Below are 20,264 nucleotides of genomic sequence, written 5' to 3'. Positions count from 1 at the left end.
CTTTTAGCAGTTCTGCCTGTATACCGTCTATTCCAGGTGCCTTATTTGACTTGAGGGATTTGAGTGCGGCTTCTACTTCTGACCTTAAGGGTAGTGGGGGTGGTTCCTCATCTCTGTGTGCTGGAAACTTCCGAAGCACTTCAGGATCTGGGCTTACTGTGAGATTAAGTTTGCCCTGGAAGTGTTCTTTCCAGTGATGTTAGATTCCGGCACAAGTAGTGATTTTGTGTCCATTTTTATGGAAGATATCTAGGCACTTTACTACTTTGCGGTTTCTCATCTCTCTAGCACGTTTGAACATGAGGTGTGAGTTACCCCTACGGGAGTCCTCCTCACACTGCCTACATTTTTCAGTAATCATGTCTTTTAGTGCTTGGCGGGTTTTCTTCTCAATTTGACCTTTAAGGTTTTTGAATCTATCCTAGCTTTTTCGATCTTGCTTGTTTTGGAGAGTTTGTTTCTCGGTACACATATCAAAAATATCCTGGGTAATCCATGGCTTGTCTTCTGCAGATTTACGGCCGAGGACGAGCTCAGCTGTCTCGCATACGGCCTGGCTGCTTTGCGAAACAAGTAGATCGATGTCGGCTGGACTCAGCAGATCAGGTGTTTCTTGCAAGGTCTTTGACAGTCGTTCGTTGAGCTGCATTCTGTACTCTTGTCTCGTCTTAAGGTCTTTAAGGGCTTCTATCCGGAATCTTGGAACTTTTTGTTTCGGCTTGACAACGGCCGTTAATCTTAGGCGAAGCGATGACATGAGGAGATTGTGATCACTATCAAAGTCCCCACCTCCTAGCGTCACTGTGTCTGTGAATGAAGATTTCCATCGGCTGGATACCAGTATATAATGTATCATGTTGGCAGTCCTTCCATCGGGGGACCACCACGTGACTTTTCTCTTTCGTCTGTGCTTGAACATTGTGTTTGTGATAAAAAGCTCGTTATCTCGGCACAATTCAGTGAGTCGTTCTCCTCTGCCGTTGATCTGTCCGATCCCGAACTTGCCCATGACATCTTCGCTTCCGCGATTGTCACTCCCCACGATGGCATTAAAGTCCCCGAGGACTAACACGATGTCTTTCTTCGGAATGGTGTCGACAAGGCTCTGGAGCTTAGAGTAGAAATCTTCCGACTCTTCGTCCGACCTTGATGAATCCAGAGCATAGACCTGTACCACGGAGAGGTTTTTGAACTTGCTTTTGAGTCGGATCATCATTAATCTCTCCGAGACAGACACCACTGATAGAAGAGATTTCCTTGCTGCTTTTGTCAGCAAAAAGCCGACTCCTTGTCTGTGTGTTCCGTCTTGTCTTTCAGAAAGCAGGAGGGTTGCGTCTCCTATCTGTTCTTCGCTGATACCTGGTAGATGAGTTTCTGAGAGGCCGATGATGTCCCAATCGTAGCAGTTTGCTTCACCGAGGAGCAAGTCTTTCTTTCCTGGTTTCAAAAGTGTCCCAAGATTTAACGTGCCGATTCGGGTGGTGATTTTTGAAGATAAAACCGGTCTAGCGTCCGTTTGTGACGGACTTGTCAAACGTTGCCTTGATTCGTTTCCAACGCTGTTGGCTGTCAATGCATCGGTTGCCCCGGATGCGGTAGCTTGTCCGCCGGTTTCCCCGGACGCGGTAGCTTGTCCGTCGGTTTCCCCGGACGCGGTAGCCCTATTTCGTGTTCTCATTGATTGCCTAGTCATAATTCATAATGAGGAAAAGTTTCTTGGCTAGCTTTTGAAGCAACGGCAAGCCAATCCTCTCTGCTTCTAGCCGGGACCGTTGACACCCTGGAGTGTGTCTTCCGTTCTTCGCAGTTGTCCTCGCTGGGAGGATCATCCCACTTGGCATCACGGCGTCACCAAGCAATTTATCCCATTACTGGGGGTGAGTTTAACGTCTTCGGGACATATCCACGCGCCGGTGGGCCCAGCAAGATCCTTGTTCTTATGTTCTAAAAAAAAAGTGTCCGTAATTAGTAACCCTTTTTGCTTATTTTTATTACAGACGTATGGTCAACAATTTCTGGCACAATTTTCTGATGTCCCTATGCACAAGTAGATTTATTGCATTTGCTTAAAGTAGCTATGTACCCGGAGAGCGTTGGCTACATTAGCCTCATCCTTTTTCCTTGAATAATTTATTTCTCTGTTTGTTTCATTAGTATCTTAAATCCATAATGTCTAATCAACAGCCCGTCAAGGGAGAGGAAGACCGATGAACGATTTTTAATTAACTGGAATACTTTAATTGTTACTTGCTTAGTTTAAAGTATCTTGGATTTAGCTTATATCTATTAATGACCTATTGTTACTGTTTACGCGTGGCAAACAAAAGTCCGCATGCATTAGGTGGGTCACCGCACCCAAAAAGTACCATATATTGCATAAAAAAGAAGAATTTTGTTGTGCGAAAATGCGATGCAAGATTTAAATAAGTAACATAAACAACGGTGGAGATGGATGGCTAATTTGTATAAATCAAGATAACTTAGGAAAAAGTGCAAAAGAACTTTTCAGTCGATCGTCTTGAATTCAACTTATTGTCAAACAACTCAACAAAACTAAACAGAAAAAGATTGTCATCTTTGCAGTCAGTTTTAAATTGTCGCTGCGGGATATCTTATAACGAGCAATAATTTATAAAAATCAGGATAACTTAGGGGAAACTGCAAAAGATTTTTTCAGTTGATCATTTTGAATTAAACCTATAGGAGGTTAATCAATCAAAACAGAAAGGAATAGAAAGAAGAATAATCCTCTTTGTTATCAGTTATGAATTATCACTCCTGAAAACCTTAAAGGATCACCCTATATCATCCATCATTAGCTTTTTTAGTTTGTGTGACCAAACTATTTAGAATTGGTCTCTTTAATGCTTAACCTCTTAACATATGCAGAGAAAACTTTCATATCACTATCTTCACTATTTATGGGACAATTTAACATATCTTCTTGTCTAGCCTTTCTTCTGTGAAACATTTATCCTATAAATTGGTAAGCAATAAGCACAGAACTCTATCTGCTATTTTTCTTTTCAGTATTAAACCCGGTTGCTTAAGCTTCAAGTTAGAATCACGCGTAGCTAAGAAACCTATGGTGGACCAAGTAGGCTCTCAAAGCGTATGGGTTTGCTGAGCAGGTCCATTTGCCAACTAACTCTTCGTCCGTTTTGCGGTTTTTCCATTATGTGCCTGTAAATCCTAGAATTTCGGTCTTTCACCATTTCACCATTTTAGTTTTTTCCGCTTTATTGTGGTTGATCTAGCGGTCAAACCTTTTATTCACGGACATTCAGGCTTGCATAATAATGTTCAGTCAAGCTTTCACCTTTGATGCATATCTCATGTCCGTGCTCAGTGCTCTTCTGTTTTTCAATACTTGTTACAACGTATCTTTTCAGTTGTTAACTTACTTACTGAAGTTTATATCCACCTGGAAGACTACAATGCAATTTTGCTATGTCTCATTGTGAAAGCCAATGTTAAAGTGTTTCAATCTCAGGGATTGGAAATCGAAAACGAGGAAGATTTTCCTAGCATTACTGATTATTCAATACTTGAAGACATGCCGGTTGAGTTGAAGTCCAAACTTTGTATTGCTCTTATAGGGTTAGGACTTTCAGACATGGTTCAGGTAAGTAGACATCAGTGAATCAAATTCGATTTTCCTTAAAATGTGTGACAGTCATTACAGTTCATCGATTTTAAATTCCAGTTGTTTCAGATAACTGGAAAGGGAAGTATTTTTTCGGCTACAAAGTAAAAAGTTCTCAAAATTTCACCAGTCTCTAACCTTTTCTTAATTAAGCAATACTTCCTTAAGAAAGTGATTAAATTTAAATCATATTATTTAAATTATAATCTTTTAAGACGAATGAACTCATTTGGGACCAATTTGGAATGAAAAGTCATTCATCAAATCTATGAAGAATAAACTCATACAAAGTTAAGTTAATTTGGTTCTCTGTTGCTATGGAAGGGAACAAGATGCTCCTGGCTGCTAAAATGTCTCTGTTAATGCACGACCTATAGCTTGTTCATGAATGTTCGACTCAATTTCAAATGTCAGCCGTGTTACGGTATCAACTAGGCCGTAGTATCTATTCAATGTTATTTTTTAATTTAAATATTTTTAAAAAATTTCGCTAAATTTGCTGAGTTTAAGATAAAACTTGACTAAAGTAATGTCCCCAGGAATATCAAGATCTAAAAGAGAAAGTTGCTATTTTTTCGTTCCCTTTTTTGAGACTGCACCAAACTGGACTAGTGTTAGGTTGTAAGAAAAAGAAATGTGTAGTCTCTGTTCCTTGACAGGCAGCACAAAACTAACTGGAAAATCGATTTCTCGCTGGTGATATTTCAATAACATAGCCTCTGCAATTCACCCGGAACTACATAAAATGGTACAGAATTTAGTGATCAGCCTGGTTTGCGTGGTCACCTTAAATCGTGAACTCATTGGTGTCAAGTGATACTTGTCAATTATTAGGAAACGAAAGCAGACACGCTAGAATGTTTCAAAATGAAAACTCAAGAAAGAATGACATTCCCATCTGTCATAAATGTGTCCAGCTGCCAAACAAGCCTCAAGATATGTTGCTTCTCACAAATATTGAGCTTCCACATCTAATTGTGTTATACCTTATGTTTGGCTATTAGTCATTGATGTCTTGACCTAACAAATTTCTTTCTTTGAGAGTCTATGTCTTTCCTATGAAAAATTTCAAACATTGTCCTTAGGCATTTTGCTAAATTAGTGAACCTTCTGTCGTTAACCTTCTTGTATGTATTTCACTTCTCTTAATTCTCCATTGAGGAAGCCTGAAAAAACGATCTAAATAGGTCACAAGTATGGAAAAATTCGTTTAGAGCCTTAATTTTAAAAAAAGAAAACATTTTTCATGTATTTGATGTTACATTTATTATACATTTAAACACTAAAAATCGCATCTTTTTTCCCAGGGATGGTCTTATAGCTTTTGGTATCTTTGACGCATGCGATATTACACAAGATGACATGACTCCAAACAGCTAAAGCAAAAGACAGGGAATAAGTGAAAGCGAGAGTCACATTGATTTGCTAACGAAAATGTTGCCCAACGAAATCTGCGGTTAGAAGACAAAAAAAATTGCAATGGATCGAAGGAACGTGTTAGTTTAGTGTCGGTGAAGGATAAACAGGAATGAGTAATTGAATCCACTGATTTGCCGCCCTGTGAATTTAAAGAATAACACGATAATTATGCAATGCTTAATTTTGATATTTCAGCGGGCCTATGCGATGGGACATGCCTGTTTTTTTTTTGTTTATTTTTTCATTCATTGAAGCAAAAATTAATTACTGGGGAAGAGCTAGAAAAGAAGTTCTTTTGGTATCTATGATGTTATGCAAAATTATACAAGATGATGAATAATTCGAACAGGCAAAAGATATGAAAAAAAAATTTGAGCGAATAATGAACGAAAACAAAGCTCGAAGAAATCTGCGGTTAGAATTGATGTGACAACAAGCATCAAGACGAATTACAAATGAAAATGATGGCTAACGAAATCTGCGGTTAGAAGATAAGCGACAGCAATTATCGTAAATGAAGTAGCCCATTGGATTTCTCTAGCTTCGCTTTGCTTGCTGCTGTTGGTAGCTTCGACCCTTGGGACTTGCCTGTTTTGGACTCAGGCCTTTAGCCCTTGTAAATAAAAACCCGACCTCCGTCCGTTCGCTTCCTTTGGCAGCTTGGTTCTTTGACCTTCGTCTACTTGTTATCAAGTACTCGTTTTTCTGTCTTTTTTTTTTAGTTATTTTTTTGTTGTTTTTTTCACCTATCTCCATTCTCATAGTTCTAAAATATAATCACACCTTTATTAAGAAAATGAACACATTTTATAAAATTTCTTAGCTTTTTTAATCATCCCAACCTCATTTTTCTCTTCAAAAATAAATTTGTTTGCGCTGTCTTGAATTATTAATCAGCCCTGGAACTTTATAGCCATTGGAGAAGATATTAATCGAAAAAAAAGAACACTTTTCCGAAGAGCTTGTTGAAGTTGCTATTACTTATAAGAAGATGGGACACTTTTCACGAGCGATTTCGTTGTTGAAGGAAGCTATAGCAATCGAGGAAGAAAACACGGTGAGGCTTTTTATTATTACGGTGAAAGTTATATGGTCATTGCTAAAACGATGACCCAATTTTGAAAAATACCTTTGAACCGGCAATAAATCGGCTCAAACTACAGGTCGTAATAAAATATTTGAGAAAAAATGTTCTTGCAAACTCAGTAGAAATATTCGATTTTATTTAGCCACGAATCATGAAATGGTGGTGTTTCGGAGCTGTAAATTGTGTTGTCTTTTCTGTCGGTACGATTGATGCATTACCTTCTCATCGAAAACTTGTCAAAATGCTTGATAGATGGTAGTCGGTTATTGATAGGTCTGGTAAAAATCTTACATCTATGCATGTGCTTCATGATGTCAGTTTGTGAAAGTATGATGCTGCTGAATCTGTAGAGGGGAAATTTCCTAAATTTGATTTAATGGGAAATACCCTTTAAATGTAATTTTGGCTTTTGTCGGCGATCTTTCTTAACAAAATCCTGGAAAAAAAAACCGGTTTTATTTATATCTATCTTTGCAACTAAAACCTGAAGGAGTCTATTATGAAATAATACTGTAAATTAAGAAAGCAGGTTAATACGATATTAATTGAAAAAATGGTGAGACTGATTAATTACCGAGTTTCCATTCTAATTTTAATTATGATTACATAATTTTTTTCGTTGTTTATGTTACTTTTCTTCTACAATTCACTATCTTTAAAATGTCCTCGGTGCGGTACCTACTTTATTGTTTGTATGATCGAAAGGCAGCATGGTCTTTGTCCTTATTTGTGTCTATCTTATGGGGAGCGTTTCCCAATGAATATCTTTTATTCCATTAACTTAGGCAAAACATGCTAATATAATTATTTATCAAAAATTCTTGAAATCTTGTAGAACGAAAACATCTAAATGCTAGGAAGGATGCACAATTCATGCATACATTACAATTAAAGACAAAATCATATCGTTAGTGAGACAATAAAAAACACAAGACGTCATTTCTTCAGAGGAAAAACACTCAAAAGACTCTTATTGGGAAATTTTTCCTTTCAAAATGCTCCAGGAAAAATTTATTCGAATAAATTTTAAATGGTATAAAAGGGGCTTAACTATTCATTCAGATACTTTTACGATACTGGTATTTGTTGGATCAGCCCTTTAGTGAAGCTAATTATCCTGTTCAATGAAGAAAAATTGTGCTGGTGATTTTAAATCATCAGGGTTGCAGAGGTAGTTGCAACCTAGTAAAGAACAGACCACGGCCTATAGTAAAAAATGTTTAAAAAACAGGCTAGTGAGAAAAGCCTGCCATTCATTGCTGATTCAGGAATGGTAACTGTTATCTCTGTTAGTCTTAATAGTGTTTCAACTTAATGCTCTATGTTGTTCCTGAGATATATTGCTGGTAAACCCTTTTGGCAATCTACAAGCTCATAGTGTATTTTAATTTAAATCAACATCACCCTAAGCATTCCTCGGAAACTTCACCTGAGTACGCGTGGCTTCAGTAGTAGCAATAGTTGTAGTAGTAGCAGTTGCAGCATTAGTAGAAGTATGCCCATAACACCTTTTTTTTAAATCCCCCTTAACACACGCTGAAAGTCTCAACCAAATACGATAAACAGCTCCTGGGAAATTTTTTATACGTACTTTTGACAACCTGCACAAGCGTAGTGTGTTTTGATTTAGTTCATCATCCTCCCAACATCCCTTGAAATTTTCACCTTGATACCCTTAGCTTTAGTAGTAGTAGTAATAGTAGTAGCAGTAGTAATAATAGTAGTAGTAGTACAAGCAGTAGTAGTAACAGAAGTAGTACTAGAAACATGTAAATATTATCTTTTGGTTAGTTCAGCATCCCCCACATCAAGCCCTGTAAGTTTCAACTTTATTTTCCAAGTCGTTCCTGACACACCCATTTGACAATCTGCATGCACACAATGTCTTTTGATTTATTTCAACATCTGCCTCAATATCCTCTAAAATTTTCACCTTCATACTTTAAGCCTTAATGGTAGTAGCAGTCACATTAGTATCAGTAAGAGTATTAGTAGTAGTGGTAGTAGTAGCATGCATATATTGCCTTTTGGTCAATTGAACATCCCTTTAATCATGCCCTGGAAGTTTCAACTTAATACTTGTAGCAGTAGTAGCATGCACATATTGCCTTTTGGTCAATTGAACATCCCTTTCATCATGCCCTGGGAGTTTCAACTTAAGCCGTTCCTAAAATATTGCTTATATGCCCTTTTCACAGTATCTATGCGCAAGATGTGTTTTAATTTAGTTCAACTTCCCACTCAACTCATCCTGAAATTTGCATCTTAATACCCTTAGCCTCAGTAGTAGTCGCAATAGAAGTAGTAATTCTAGTAGCAGTAGTTGTAGTTGTAGTAGTAATAGTAGTAGCAGTAGTAGTACCGTATATATTGACTTTTTGGCAATTGACAATCCTCCTCATCGTTCCCTGAAAGTTCTAACTGAATTCCCTTGGCCATTCCTGAAATACGCCCTTTTTACAATCTACTTACACAGAGTTTGTTTTGATATAGTTCAACTCTCCCCTCGATATTCCCTGGAATTTTCATCTTTATACTTTAGTCTTAGTAGTAGTCGGAGTCATTATAGTTGTTGTGTCAGCAGTAGTGGTAACAGTTGAAGCAAATAGTAGTATGGACATATTGCCTGTGGGCCCGTTGAACATCCCCCTGATCATGCCCTGGAAATTTTAACTTAATACGCTAAGCCGTACCTAAGACATTACTGATGTGCCCTTTTGACAATCTGTATGCGCATAGTGCACTTTGACTTACTTCAACTTCCCGCTCAAGATTTCCTAAAATGTTCACCCTAATATCCCCAGCCTTAGTAGTTGTCACTAAAGAAATGGTAGCTGCAGTACTAGTAGTGGTGGTGGCACGAGTAGTAGTAATAGTAGCGTGCACATATTGCTTTTTGGTGAATTGGTCATTCCTTGAAGTTCCAACATAATACTTTAAGTCATTCCTGGGATACTCTCTTTTGAAAACCTGTATTAACATAGTGTGTTCTGGTATAGTTCAACACCACCCTCAACATTCCCAGAAAGCTTCCCCTTTCTGGATACAAAAGGTCAACATGCCCCCACCCTTTCCTTATAACAAATACTATGTGTAAATAATGGGTGAATTATGTAACTTACACCCATTTCCCCAAGGGCTGTGGGGGAGGGCTCTGTCATTGCCTGAGACGTCGTTATTTGACCTTTCAACGATGCTGAACAAAATGTGTATCTCAAAATTTTGATGGGATAACTTTGGGGTTGAGTATGAGAGAGGTTGGTACCTCTCCAATCACTTTTACCTCTTAAAAAGGGCACTAGAACCTTTAATTTTCAATTGAATGAGCCCCTTCCGAAGTTTCGACGATAACTACTTTCATACAAAATGCCTTGTTGAAAAAGAAAAATATCTTTATTTATGCAGCGCTATTGCGCTGCCTATGATTTCGTGGAGTTAAACTACAAAAAGTACAAACTACATGTATATCATGCCTGTAATTTTATCCTATTAAACCAACAGTAGTTGTATATATATGTATATTTATTTATTTTCTTTTTTTTTGGGGGGGGGGGGTTTGTGTGCTTGAGGTAGATTTCTAAGGGGCAAATCTTCCTCTGGGAGGGAAATTTCTGATGAGTTAATATTCTAGGGGAAATGTTAGACTGGGGAGTTTTGAGAGAATTACTATACGAAATTCTTCTTAATCGTCTTACATTCTCTTTGCCAAATTTTTTATATGGAGATGTTCCGGGGGGATTATCCAGGGTATTTTTTCCGCACGTTTTGTTTTCTGGGAAATAATTTCCACGGAAGGAGGTATTTCGGGAGTTACCAAGAACCGATTATAGATTAAAATCTTATTCCAAGGAAAAAATGCTAAGAAGAATTTTTCAGGGTGATTCGTCCCCAAGCAATTTTACAGGGAGGGGGGGATTTTCAGCGAGGAAGGAACTTTCTGGAGGGAATTTGACGGGGGGTGCACTTAATGTTGGATTAGATTTAAACGGAGGAGTTCCGTGAGGAGGAGGGTTATATTTCATACAGGTTGAGCAAGATTTATCGGCATTATTTAAAAAATGGAACTGAAATTTATGCCATATATGAAGCGTTGTCCCCTCCTCAACACCTTATTCTTCACGCTAAAGTTTGACTGTTTACTAAAACTGAAACACAGGGGCTGTTTAACAATAATAGGAAGTTTTTTTAAAATTGCTAACAGCTTAAGCGTAAAGAACAAGATATTGAGGAGGGGCAACCCTTCATATCTGGAATAAATCTGCCAAAATTAATATGCAAATTGTGTTTTAATTTTTCATGAACGGTGAGCCAAAATCGAATCTGCATTAGTTGAAAAACGTTCAGAAATTAAATAAAAACTGAGTTTTTTTTAACTAAAAGTAAGGAGCGACATTAAAACTTAAAACTAATAGCAATTATTCCGTGTATGAAAGGGGCTGTCCCCTCCTCAACGCCTCGCTCTTTACGCTAAAGTTTGACTCTTTTTTCACCACTTTACTTTTTAAAACAATAAAAAACTTTAGCGTAAAGAGCGAGGCGTTGAGGAGGGGACAGTCCCTTTCATATACGGAATAATTGCTGTTCGCTTTAAGTTTTAATGTCGCTCCTTACTTTCAGTTAAAAAACTTGTTTTTAATATTTAATTTCATAAAGACGATACTTTTGTCAACATATGAAGAACCGTGCACATTGCAATTGTATCTGTCTGGTTTTTATGCAAAGCAACAAAAGAGACGACAATTAACGAACAAGAGAGTAGTGAAGAATTATGGTATACAAAGTAATGTTTGGCAGGGATAGTCACTAGTGATAAATCACTAGGGGTGGCACCGTGATTGGGTGATTTTCGGGGATTCGGGGAACCAAATTTTTTTTCGGAGTGACACATAGATTTTCGGGGAAATCCTCGAACATTCGGAGATAGTGCAAGCCCTGCTTGATTTCTAATCAGACAAATTGAAATACTTAACCACACGAGAAAAGAAAAGCTCCGACTTTGCAGTTGATGCAATAAAGAACTGCCGCAAAATTATTTCAAAGTCAGCCAAACGCCGCCGCCTCTGCCGGCGGCGGCGCGCTGGCTGCGTTGCGACATTTCAGTGGCGGTTTACCGGGCCTCTCGTTGGTGGTGTTCGGTCAATGCCCCGGCGTGGCGCAGGGGTCTAGTCACATATACATGAAATAGCTATAATAAATTTTGCTGTTGATGAGTATCTCTGCTAAATATTTTGAAAGGCACATTGCAATTTAATATACAAAAAGATTTGCTGAAAAAAAAAAAAAATGAAAGTAAGGCTGTCTCATGGAAGAGACTAAAACAAACTGTCCTTCTTTTCACCAGTTGAAGCTCGTCCCCCTGGTACTATCTATGACACGCCTCTAATATATATTTGTGTACATGGGGTTGGAAGATGAGGACCCCTAAGATCCTTCCGAAATCTTCGAAAAATAGCCTGAAACCCCGAAAAAATGGCGCCGGGTCGAACGAAAAGTGCACCATTGGAATCGCCATTGGAAAAACCTATACAGTAAACATACAGCCACCGTGCGGGAACGACAAGGAAAAAACTTTTTTGCATGAGTAGCACTGATGTGGACTTTCTTTTCTCCGCTGCTAGTGGGGCGCTGGAATATCATAGATAGCTGTTTAAGGGTTCATTTGAAAGGAAGTTGCTATTTCTGTGTGCTTTTGTAAGTATCAAAACATATCAATAAAAATTAGATCCATTTTTAGACAAAAACTGCATCTTCATATGCAAGATGTTGAATGACGTCGTAATCGTAGTTTATAACCATAAATGACGTTATTGTAAAATTATATGGTGACGTAATTTTGCAATTACGGCTGGATATGCAAAGTAACAAAAGGGACGACAATTAACGAACAAGAGAGTAGTGAAGAATTATGGTATACAAAGTATTATTCGGCTGGGATAATCATTTGTGAGAAATTCTTAGAAGTAGCATTGTTATTGGGTGATTTTCAGAGATTCGGGGAACCAAATTTTTTTTCGGAGTTGTACATAGATTTTTGGGGAGATCCTTGAAAATTCAGGGATAGTGCAAGCCCTGCTTGAGTTCTAATCAGACAAATTGAAATACTTAACCACACGAGAAAAGAAAAGCTCCGACTTTGCGGTTGACGCAATAAAGAATTGCCGCAAAATTAATTCAAAGTCAACCGTTCGCCACTGCCTCTGCCGGTGGCGGTGCGCGTACGGCGCGCCGGCTGCGTTGTTATTCCTTCTCCCGTATTCCTTTGCTTTTAAAACTGTCATGTTCTCTTATTATAGGTTAAAAATTGGATGCTTTTAGCTGAATGCTATGAAGGAAAAGAAAGCATAGAGGAAGCCATTGAAACTTATAAAACTGTCATACAAAAAGATGCTGGAAACATGGAAAATAGGCTTGCGTTTGCCAAGTTTCTAGAAAAAATTGGATACATTAAAGAAGCAATATCAATTATTACTCCAGGTAACCAGTATATGACTTTTAATACTTTTAGTGCCGTACACAAACTGAAAACTGTTTTTAAAACGTCTTGAAAATGTTTTAATGGGGTTTTCAAAATTCTCTAATAATTTTTTACCACTAGATTCATTTGCATTTTATTAATGTTTATTTAATGTTTCGTTATTTTTAGGTTAAAATAACACCTGATGTAATTTTACAGTATAAATAAAACAGTTCCTGGTAATGTTATTTTTTTATTTTTAGGATTTCTCTAAAACTCTTTAGCTGCCGAAATAAAAAAAAATAGAAAGAAAAAAATGGGAGTTTTGTGTTATTTTCTTTTTGTTTAGCGTTTGTGCTTTTTCTCATATTTTTGTGTACCTGTTCGTTTGTTGATTTTAGATTTTTTTTTTTTCTTCCTTCCTTTTTTTCCTGTTGACAAAGGGCTCCGGATGCGAAGCTGAAATATTCAGTCTTCTACTATTATTTATAGAAAGAAGTCTTTTGTTTTTGCAAAGTTCACTGTCTTAATGAAATTTTACCAGTTAAGTATTATAACTTTATTTGAATTGTGAATAGAGAGGTAGTGTGTGTAAAAAATTACTGATGTGGACAAAATTGCCAGCCACTTATGACTTAGCACCAGGAACGGTGGCTACTATAGACTAAATGAGGTAGAAAGAAATTAAATAAAATAAGTATTTTTAATACGAAAGTAAAGAGCGATATTAAAACTTGGAATGAACATAAATTATTATGTATGTGGGGGCGGTGTTGCACCTTCATCACACTCCCCCTACCTCTTTCCCCCTGCTCTTTACGCTAAAGTTTTATAGTGCTTTAAAAATACTTTAAATTCACACTCGATGGTGTTTGTATTTTAAGAGTCGTTCTTTAAGAATTTGGAAGAAATGTCCAACTTTAGCATAAAAAGCGGGGGATTAAGGAAGGGGAAGCCGCTACTCATAACAGAATAATTTTTGTTCGTTCTTATTTTTAGTGTCGCTTTTTGCTTTCACTTGTATAATTACTTCACTTTTATTAATTTACTTTACTTTACTTTTACTGTCCTTTACTTAAATTTTTTTTTTATGTTGGGTTTTAACATCATCCCTAGCGTTGACTTAAATTTGAAGAAGAGTAGTATCATTTGAAAATTAATGTTAGGAAGACTAAATCACTAAGGCTAGGAATAAGTGAAGATGAAAAGGTGACGTTGGGTAATGAAAAGATTGATCAGGTGGGCAGCTTCACTTGGCGTGGTAGTATTATTAGTAAAAATGGTGGGAGCAGTGAAGATGTTAAAAGTAGAATAGCCAAGGCTCAGGGTGTTTTTTCCACAGTTAAAAACAAGTTTGGAAGAATAGGAAGATAAGTCTGCAAACCAAGATTAGAATATTAGAAGCTGCAGTGACGACAGTGGTCAAATATGGCTCTAAAGCATGGGCGCTCCGAAAAGCGGATGAAGATTTGCTAGATGTTTTCCAGAGAAATTACTGAAGGATTGTTCTGGGTACTCGGCTGACTAACCGTATTTCAAACAATAGGTTGTACGAAATATGTGGTTCATTACCGCTCTCTGGGACTATAATAAAAGAAAGGTTGAGATGGGTAAGGCACGTTGTGTGGATGAAGGATGACAGATTGCAGAAGATTGTTCTTTTCGGCCAACCGTTTCGGGCTATACGGAAAGCAGGTCGTCCTCGTTTAGGGTGGGAGGATGACATAAAGAAAGATTTGAAGGAAATGGGAACTTTGTGGGCGGGTGTAAATCGGGAGGCTTTGAATAGATTGGGGTGGAGGAGGAGCGTGCGTAGCTGTGTTGGCCTCTGGCGGCTTGGTGCTTTGGTGAGTTGTTAGTAGTAGTAGTAGTAGTAGTTTACTTTTTGAAATTAAATATAAAAAAAACAAGTTTTTCGAACCGAAAGTGAGGAGTGACATTAAAACTTAAAACGAACAAATTGTTCCGTATACGAAAGGGTTTCCCCCTCCTCAGCACCTTGCTCTTTACGCTAATGTTTGACTGTCACAATTTTACTTTTTGAAGTAATGAAAAACTTTAGCCTAAAGAGCGAGGTGTTGAGGAAGGGGCAGTCTCTTTCGCATATGGAATAATTCTGTTCGTTTTAAGTTTTAATGTCGCTCCTTTCTTTGGGTTGGAAAAACTTGTTTTTTTAATATTTAATTTCTGATCGCTTTTCAAATAATGCCAGTAAATCTATTAGACACTGAATTGTGTAAAGGATTTACACAATGGGCGCCAGCAGGGGGAATGCCCCCCCCCCTAGAAATGTGGGACTAAAAAGTAATTGTGAGGAAACGAAAGGAAAGAGAGCAGAATAGGGAAAAACCCTGGGAAAAATGTGTGTTGCCCCATTGTTGGTTGCCTGCCAGTAGATTTCGACCCTTAATAAGGAAAATACAAGTTCTAATTTGTGACTGAGTGATCCCTTTCCAGTTTTCAACGAGCATTTTTTCTATATGATTTGGTTGAAAAAAAAAAAAATTGAATTCTTCATGGTAATGAATGATAAGTAAATAACGATCCTTGTCAATAACAAAAGTAAATGAGCCTAACTATTGATAACATTCAATCAAAGAATCAGCTTTTTATCGTGATCCTAAATGTGTATTTGCTTATTAGTAATTAGTGCAGTTATTAGTACACAAGAAAATTCGTACTATTATAGAAAACACAAGAAAAACAAATTAATTAGGGGTAATTTCGGTAAAAATATGCCGTCAACTTTTGCTTGCATTGCAAGAGTATCCATGAGTTGATATAGACATAGACATAGACATATTTTATTGAACTTACTCTTTTTAGCCCTAAAAGCACTAATACCGAGGGTTTTTACAAATATGACAAAGTTAAATAACAAATACGACAACAAAAAATGAATGAAATTGCATTACTTTTTTTATAATTGGTTGGCCGTGTCTGTAAAAAAGGGGACCACAGAATGCTGGCAGCGAGTCGTATAGTATGTCGCTGAATTGAGCTTTTATTACCTCCAGGTATAAGACGTAATGGTGACTAGCAGAGGTTGAATCGTCCTGTGTTTGCTGCTACGGAGCAGGAAATGGCCGAACTGCCAAATAAGTCTCTGATGGGGTTTAAAACGCGACTCGAGGCCAAGAACCTTAAGCGCATTGTCATAAGCAGTGAAGGCCTGACCCAGCATAATCTTACAAGTCCGTATTTGGATAGGTTCGATATCTTGACACATCCCAGCACTCAACTGTACACTAGGGCCCCACACTGGGTACTTATATTCAATGATGGGTAGGATATAAGTCTTGAAGGCAAGCTTCATGGAATTCACACTGAACCCGAACCGCTTAATGGTAACCAGTGACTGCAGCGCTGCATACCCTTTTCGCACAAGGTCACTTACATGGTTGTTGAACTTACAATAAACGGATAAAATTACCCCCAGAATTTTCTCACTGCCAACTGTTTTAAACAAGGTAGGGGGCTCCGGAAAGTCCAATTTAAGAGGGTCGAAACGCAACGCCTTGCACTTCTGCTCATTGAGAGTAAGGCTAGCTCGCTCGCATTCAATCTGATAAACCGGGGGTAGACTAGCATCAAAAAAGGGGATCGCTGATTGGCCTTCTAGTTGGTATTTGAGTAAGAATGACAGAGCATCAACGAATTTATATCTGTCCTTGAATGTACGCAGTATGAAGTTAATCACAGCGAGGAAAATAATTACGGCTAGTTTAGTGCCCTGAGGGGCACCGCAAGTGATTGGGAGAAATGCAGAATTTGAATCGTCTTCGCTAAGAGCGAAAACGCACTGCTCTCGCTGGGAAAGAAAATCAGCGACAAGATGCAGCAAGTCAGTTTTGGTGCCCATTTCACTTAGGTTATTGAGAGCGATAATGTGTTTGATAAGATCGAAGGCTTTTCTGTAATCAGCGAGGGCCAAGTCTACGAAGCTTTTCCCTATCTCGAGCCACGATAGAATGTCGTCATACAGACGCACTAAGTAAACTGAATTGTTGGAGCCGCTGAGGCATCCGTACTGGAAAGGGTCTGTATTTGGTTCTATATCACTCATCAGCAGTCGTTCAACGAAGGTCTCTGTTACCTTGGCCATGCAGGGAGTCAGCGAAATAGGACTTTTTTCAGGGGTTGGGAAATTTGCCGAGTGGTATGCAAAGGTTGATGATACTAGCGAGAGGGGTAGCAAGGAAGGGCGCAAATTCACGAAGGAGGTGCACTGGTATTTCTCCAAGATATGAGGAGCTACGAGGTTTGAGCTTCAGTAGTTCTGTGCATACTTGTTGGGGCTCAACTGACGGCCGTTGTTCACAAGGTGCACTAGTGTCAAGGACTGCAGCTAGTTCCTCTTTTGAGAAACTCGGGTAAGTGGTGTAAATACCAGCAAAAAAACCATTAACCTCAGTAGCTGTTGTGTGTCGTCCTCTTTCATGATTTTTAAGTGAGGATCACGGGTTTTGCCTGTTAACCTTTTCACTGAATCATGCCATTTTTGCTGTTACTGAATTGGGTAGGATCAACAAGGTTAAATGCTTAAGCTCTTCTGGCTGTGCGACAAAGAACAACGACTTTGTTGCACAGTCGAGCATCATGCGACTGGCCCCGCTGTTTGATAAGGGATTTAATCTCAGGTGTGATCCAGGGTCGTTCAGTATAAGATCTAGAGACTGTTTTGGTTTGCCAGTGATCATTGTATTGTTCGTACAAGACGGATTCGAAAAGCTGAGTCTTATTGTCAAGATTCTGCTCATTTATGATTTATGAGAAATCATGTTGGCCGATCCAGCGTCCGAAAGAACAAATATTTGACTCAGTGGTGGGACACACGACAAACTGTGTTCGTTTCGGTCTTTTCGTCGAAGCTTTTGCTTTCTAAAGAACAGTAAAGTAATCAGATTTTCCTAGTGCCCTCAAATAGACCGGGTCGGTGTAAAACTCCTCGGAATTAGTTAGGATCAGGTCCAACGTTCCACCGGCTATATGGGTTGGAGATTTTACAACTTGCTTAAACCCGAGGCTGTGAGCCAAGTACTGTCTGTTAATTTGGCTAAAGTTGCCACACAAGACGAAGGCCGAAGAACTGAATTTGGCGCGGCAATAATTTACTCCTTTTTGGGGGTGTAAAATTATTTCTTTATTATTTTTGGCACGTTCATGGTAGTAAACTGCCACTAAAACATCCCATGAGAGTTGGCGAGATAGTGACTTTGGCCTTGTGCAAATCCATAGAAACTCATGGTCTGAATCATTTAGGTTGTCAAAGAACCGATTAGGAATATCGTTCCTGCAGAAAATAGCAACGCCGCCACGGTTGCTATTTAAGCCTCTTTTTTATGTTGTTACATTTCTAGTGGCTAAGCCAGCGACTGAGCAATTTTGTTCAGTCACATTCCAGCATTCGATAATTGCAGCAATAGCTATGTTATTTTGCCGCAGGACAGTTTCAAGTTCATCCATTTTGTTAGAGGGATCGGGTGTTACAGAGTAACACATTGGGCATTACTCTCTTCAGACAAGGTGGCCCAGGTCTTAGTACTGGTGGTGGGCAATAGGTATAGTTGATACGTGAACTAGCAGTTGCCGGAAGGAGTAAAGGTGGGAGCTCCGTGAGGCGAACCGAGACAATGTTCTGGTAGGTCGAAGGGCACTGGTTGTTTGTGCGCGAGTGTCTCTCAGTCATAATAACAGATATTGGTAGACAATCTAGGGGTCTTCGCCTTCTGGCTTTATCGCTTGCTCTACATCCACGCCGGATTTTCTGTCTCCTTTTACGCGTAGTGCGTAGTCCTCTGCTTCAGATTGCAGTAAGTCCAGCGAACTTAAAACCGCTAGTATAGATGGCGCCAAAACGGTTGAATTTAATTTGCTAAGTGATTTTAGCCGAATAATTTCAGCGGAGGATTCAATCTGCCTGATCATTGCAGCTAAAAATAGCAAGAAAAACAATTAAAAATTCGTGATGTTTTTAGGTTCAAAAAAAAAAAAATTTCCTTCGGCCTTTTATTAAAATTTCATATTTGGATAATAAATACAAAAAAAAATCTAATGCGCTGCGTAGGATTTAGAATGATAATGTTAAACTAAGATAATGGACTTTATTGCCGAGCGGCGTAAGAGCCATCTATATTGATCCAATTACAATCTTCTTAATTAAATTTCAAAACAAATCTATATAAAGAATCATCATAGGTAGTAACAAATGTTATTTAAAAATCACATACAAGGTATACATGTTTTCATCTCGCAAAAGCAGGAACGACAGGACACAAATAAAAACTAAACTAAGATAATGGCCTGCATTGCCGAACGGCGCAAGAGCCATCTATCGAGTCATCGATAGAAGCTACTATAATCAGAAATGTTTCCCCTGGACGGAATGCTGGGAATTTCCGTATTTTCCCCCTGAACGGATACTTTTTTTTATATTTTATTGTCATTTACTTTTTTTACCAGGAGTGATTGTATTTATCTAGTTGTCACTTTGAAAAAGATTAAATTTTTTACATTTATGAAGTATAAAGGTGTCAAATATATTGTTTTTTTGTATTCAAAATTAAATTTGAAATATCGAATTAAAATTTTATTTGATTTTCTTTATCTTAGTTTTAATGTTTTACTTTGAACAAACTACTTTGAAAATGGGTTACTTTTTATAAACACTGTGTCTAAAGGCATTAAATATTTTTTTGTTTGATAATCAAGTTCATAACTACCGGTAATGTATAAAAAGTATCCGTCCAGTGCTTCGGTATTGCTCAACAGAACGGAATGCTGGGAGTCAATATCTTAGTTTTCGTAAGTAGGCTATTGTTTTGTGTAATTTTTTTTTTGTAATTACTTACTTTTTTCATTTTTATATACTTTTACTTTAATTGACGTACCTTTTTCATTGCCTTTAGACAAATGTTCGTCTCTAAACTTCAATAATAACAATAACAATAATAATTTACTATAAGCAAAAAAAAAAAAAAAAAAAAACAGGCCATACAGCACAGTATTCTTAAATACACTCCTGAAGAAAAATAACATAAATATCAAGTTTCACTGATTGGTGTCAACGCTTCATTTACATATTTACATAACTGCCTGATTGTCCTCTTTACAGTCGTCTGCAGGATCCCCGGGAACTCCAAGTTACCATCCTCAAAATACTTTCCCCTTAAAAGAGAAAGTTGCTGGCACTCGGTGAGAATATGGGCCACATCATCAATGCCTAAGTTACATCTGGGGCAAGAGTAACCCGCATCTGCATCTGGGGCCATCCTATTTCTCTAAAATATTCTTCATTATAAGCTTCATTACCCATCAAAAACAAACAGAGATCATTGAAGTATTGATCGTTTTTTCTGCGTTACCAAAAGTATTATATTCATAAAACTTTACATTTTCATGAAATGTAATTAAACAAATAGAAAAGGTTTTTCAACTAAAGCAAGGAACAAGTTTAGAACTTAAAACAAATTGAAATTACTCTGTATATAAGGGGGACTGCTCCCTTCTCAACACCTTGCTCATTGAACAAAATGTCTTAAATGCTTTGAAAAATCTTTTTTTTTCTAATTACGAATTTTATTTAGAAATTTAGAAAAGCGCCAAATTTCACAGTAAGAATTAAGCATCTAAGAAGGAAACGGCCCCAGTTTTACATA

General features: G+C 37.9%; 1 protein-coding gene across 1 annotated transcript in view; it reads left to right on the top strand.

Annotated features, from left to right (window-relative positions):
• LOC148948655 (general transcription factor 3C polypeptide 3-like) overlaps positions 1-20,264 on the top strand; it is a 117,486-nt gene that overhangs the window by 65,764 nt on the left and 31,458 nt on the right. Inside the window, exons 8-10 of the mRNA XM_089094564.1 lie at positions 3,393-3,625; positions 5,979-6,122; positions 12,446-12,626. Of these exons, the coding sequence (XP_088950690.1) occupies positions 3,393-3,625; positions 5,979-6,122; positions 12,446-12,626 (558 nt within the window). The remainder of the gene's footprint in view (positions 1-3,392; positions 3,626-5,978; positions 6,123-12,445; positions 12,627-20,264) is intronic.

The sequence above is a fragment of the Artemia sp. Qi Xiang Cuo genome, chromosome 9, assembly GCF_049724085.1.
Source record: "Artemia sp. Qi Xiang Cuo chromosome 9, ASM4972408v1, whole genome shotgun sequence".
Taxonomy (NCBI): domain Eukaryota; kingdom Metazoa; phylum Arthropoda; class Branchiopoda; order Anostraca; family Artemiidae; genus Artemia; species Artemia sp. Qi Xiang Cuo.
Note: the sequence above shows the minus strand (reverse complement) of the source record. Positions and strands in the feature narration are given on the sequence as shown.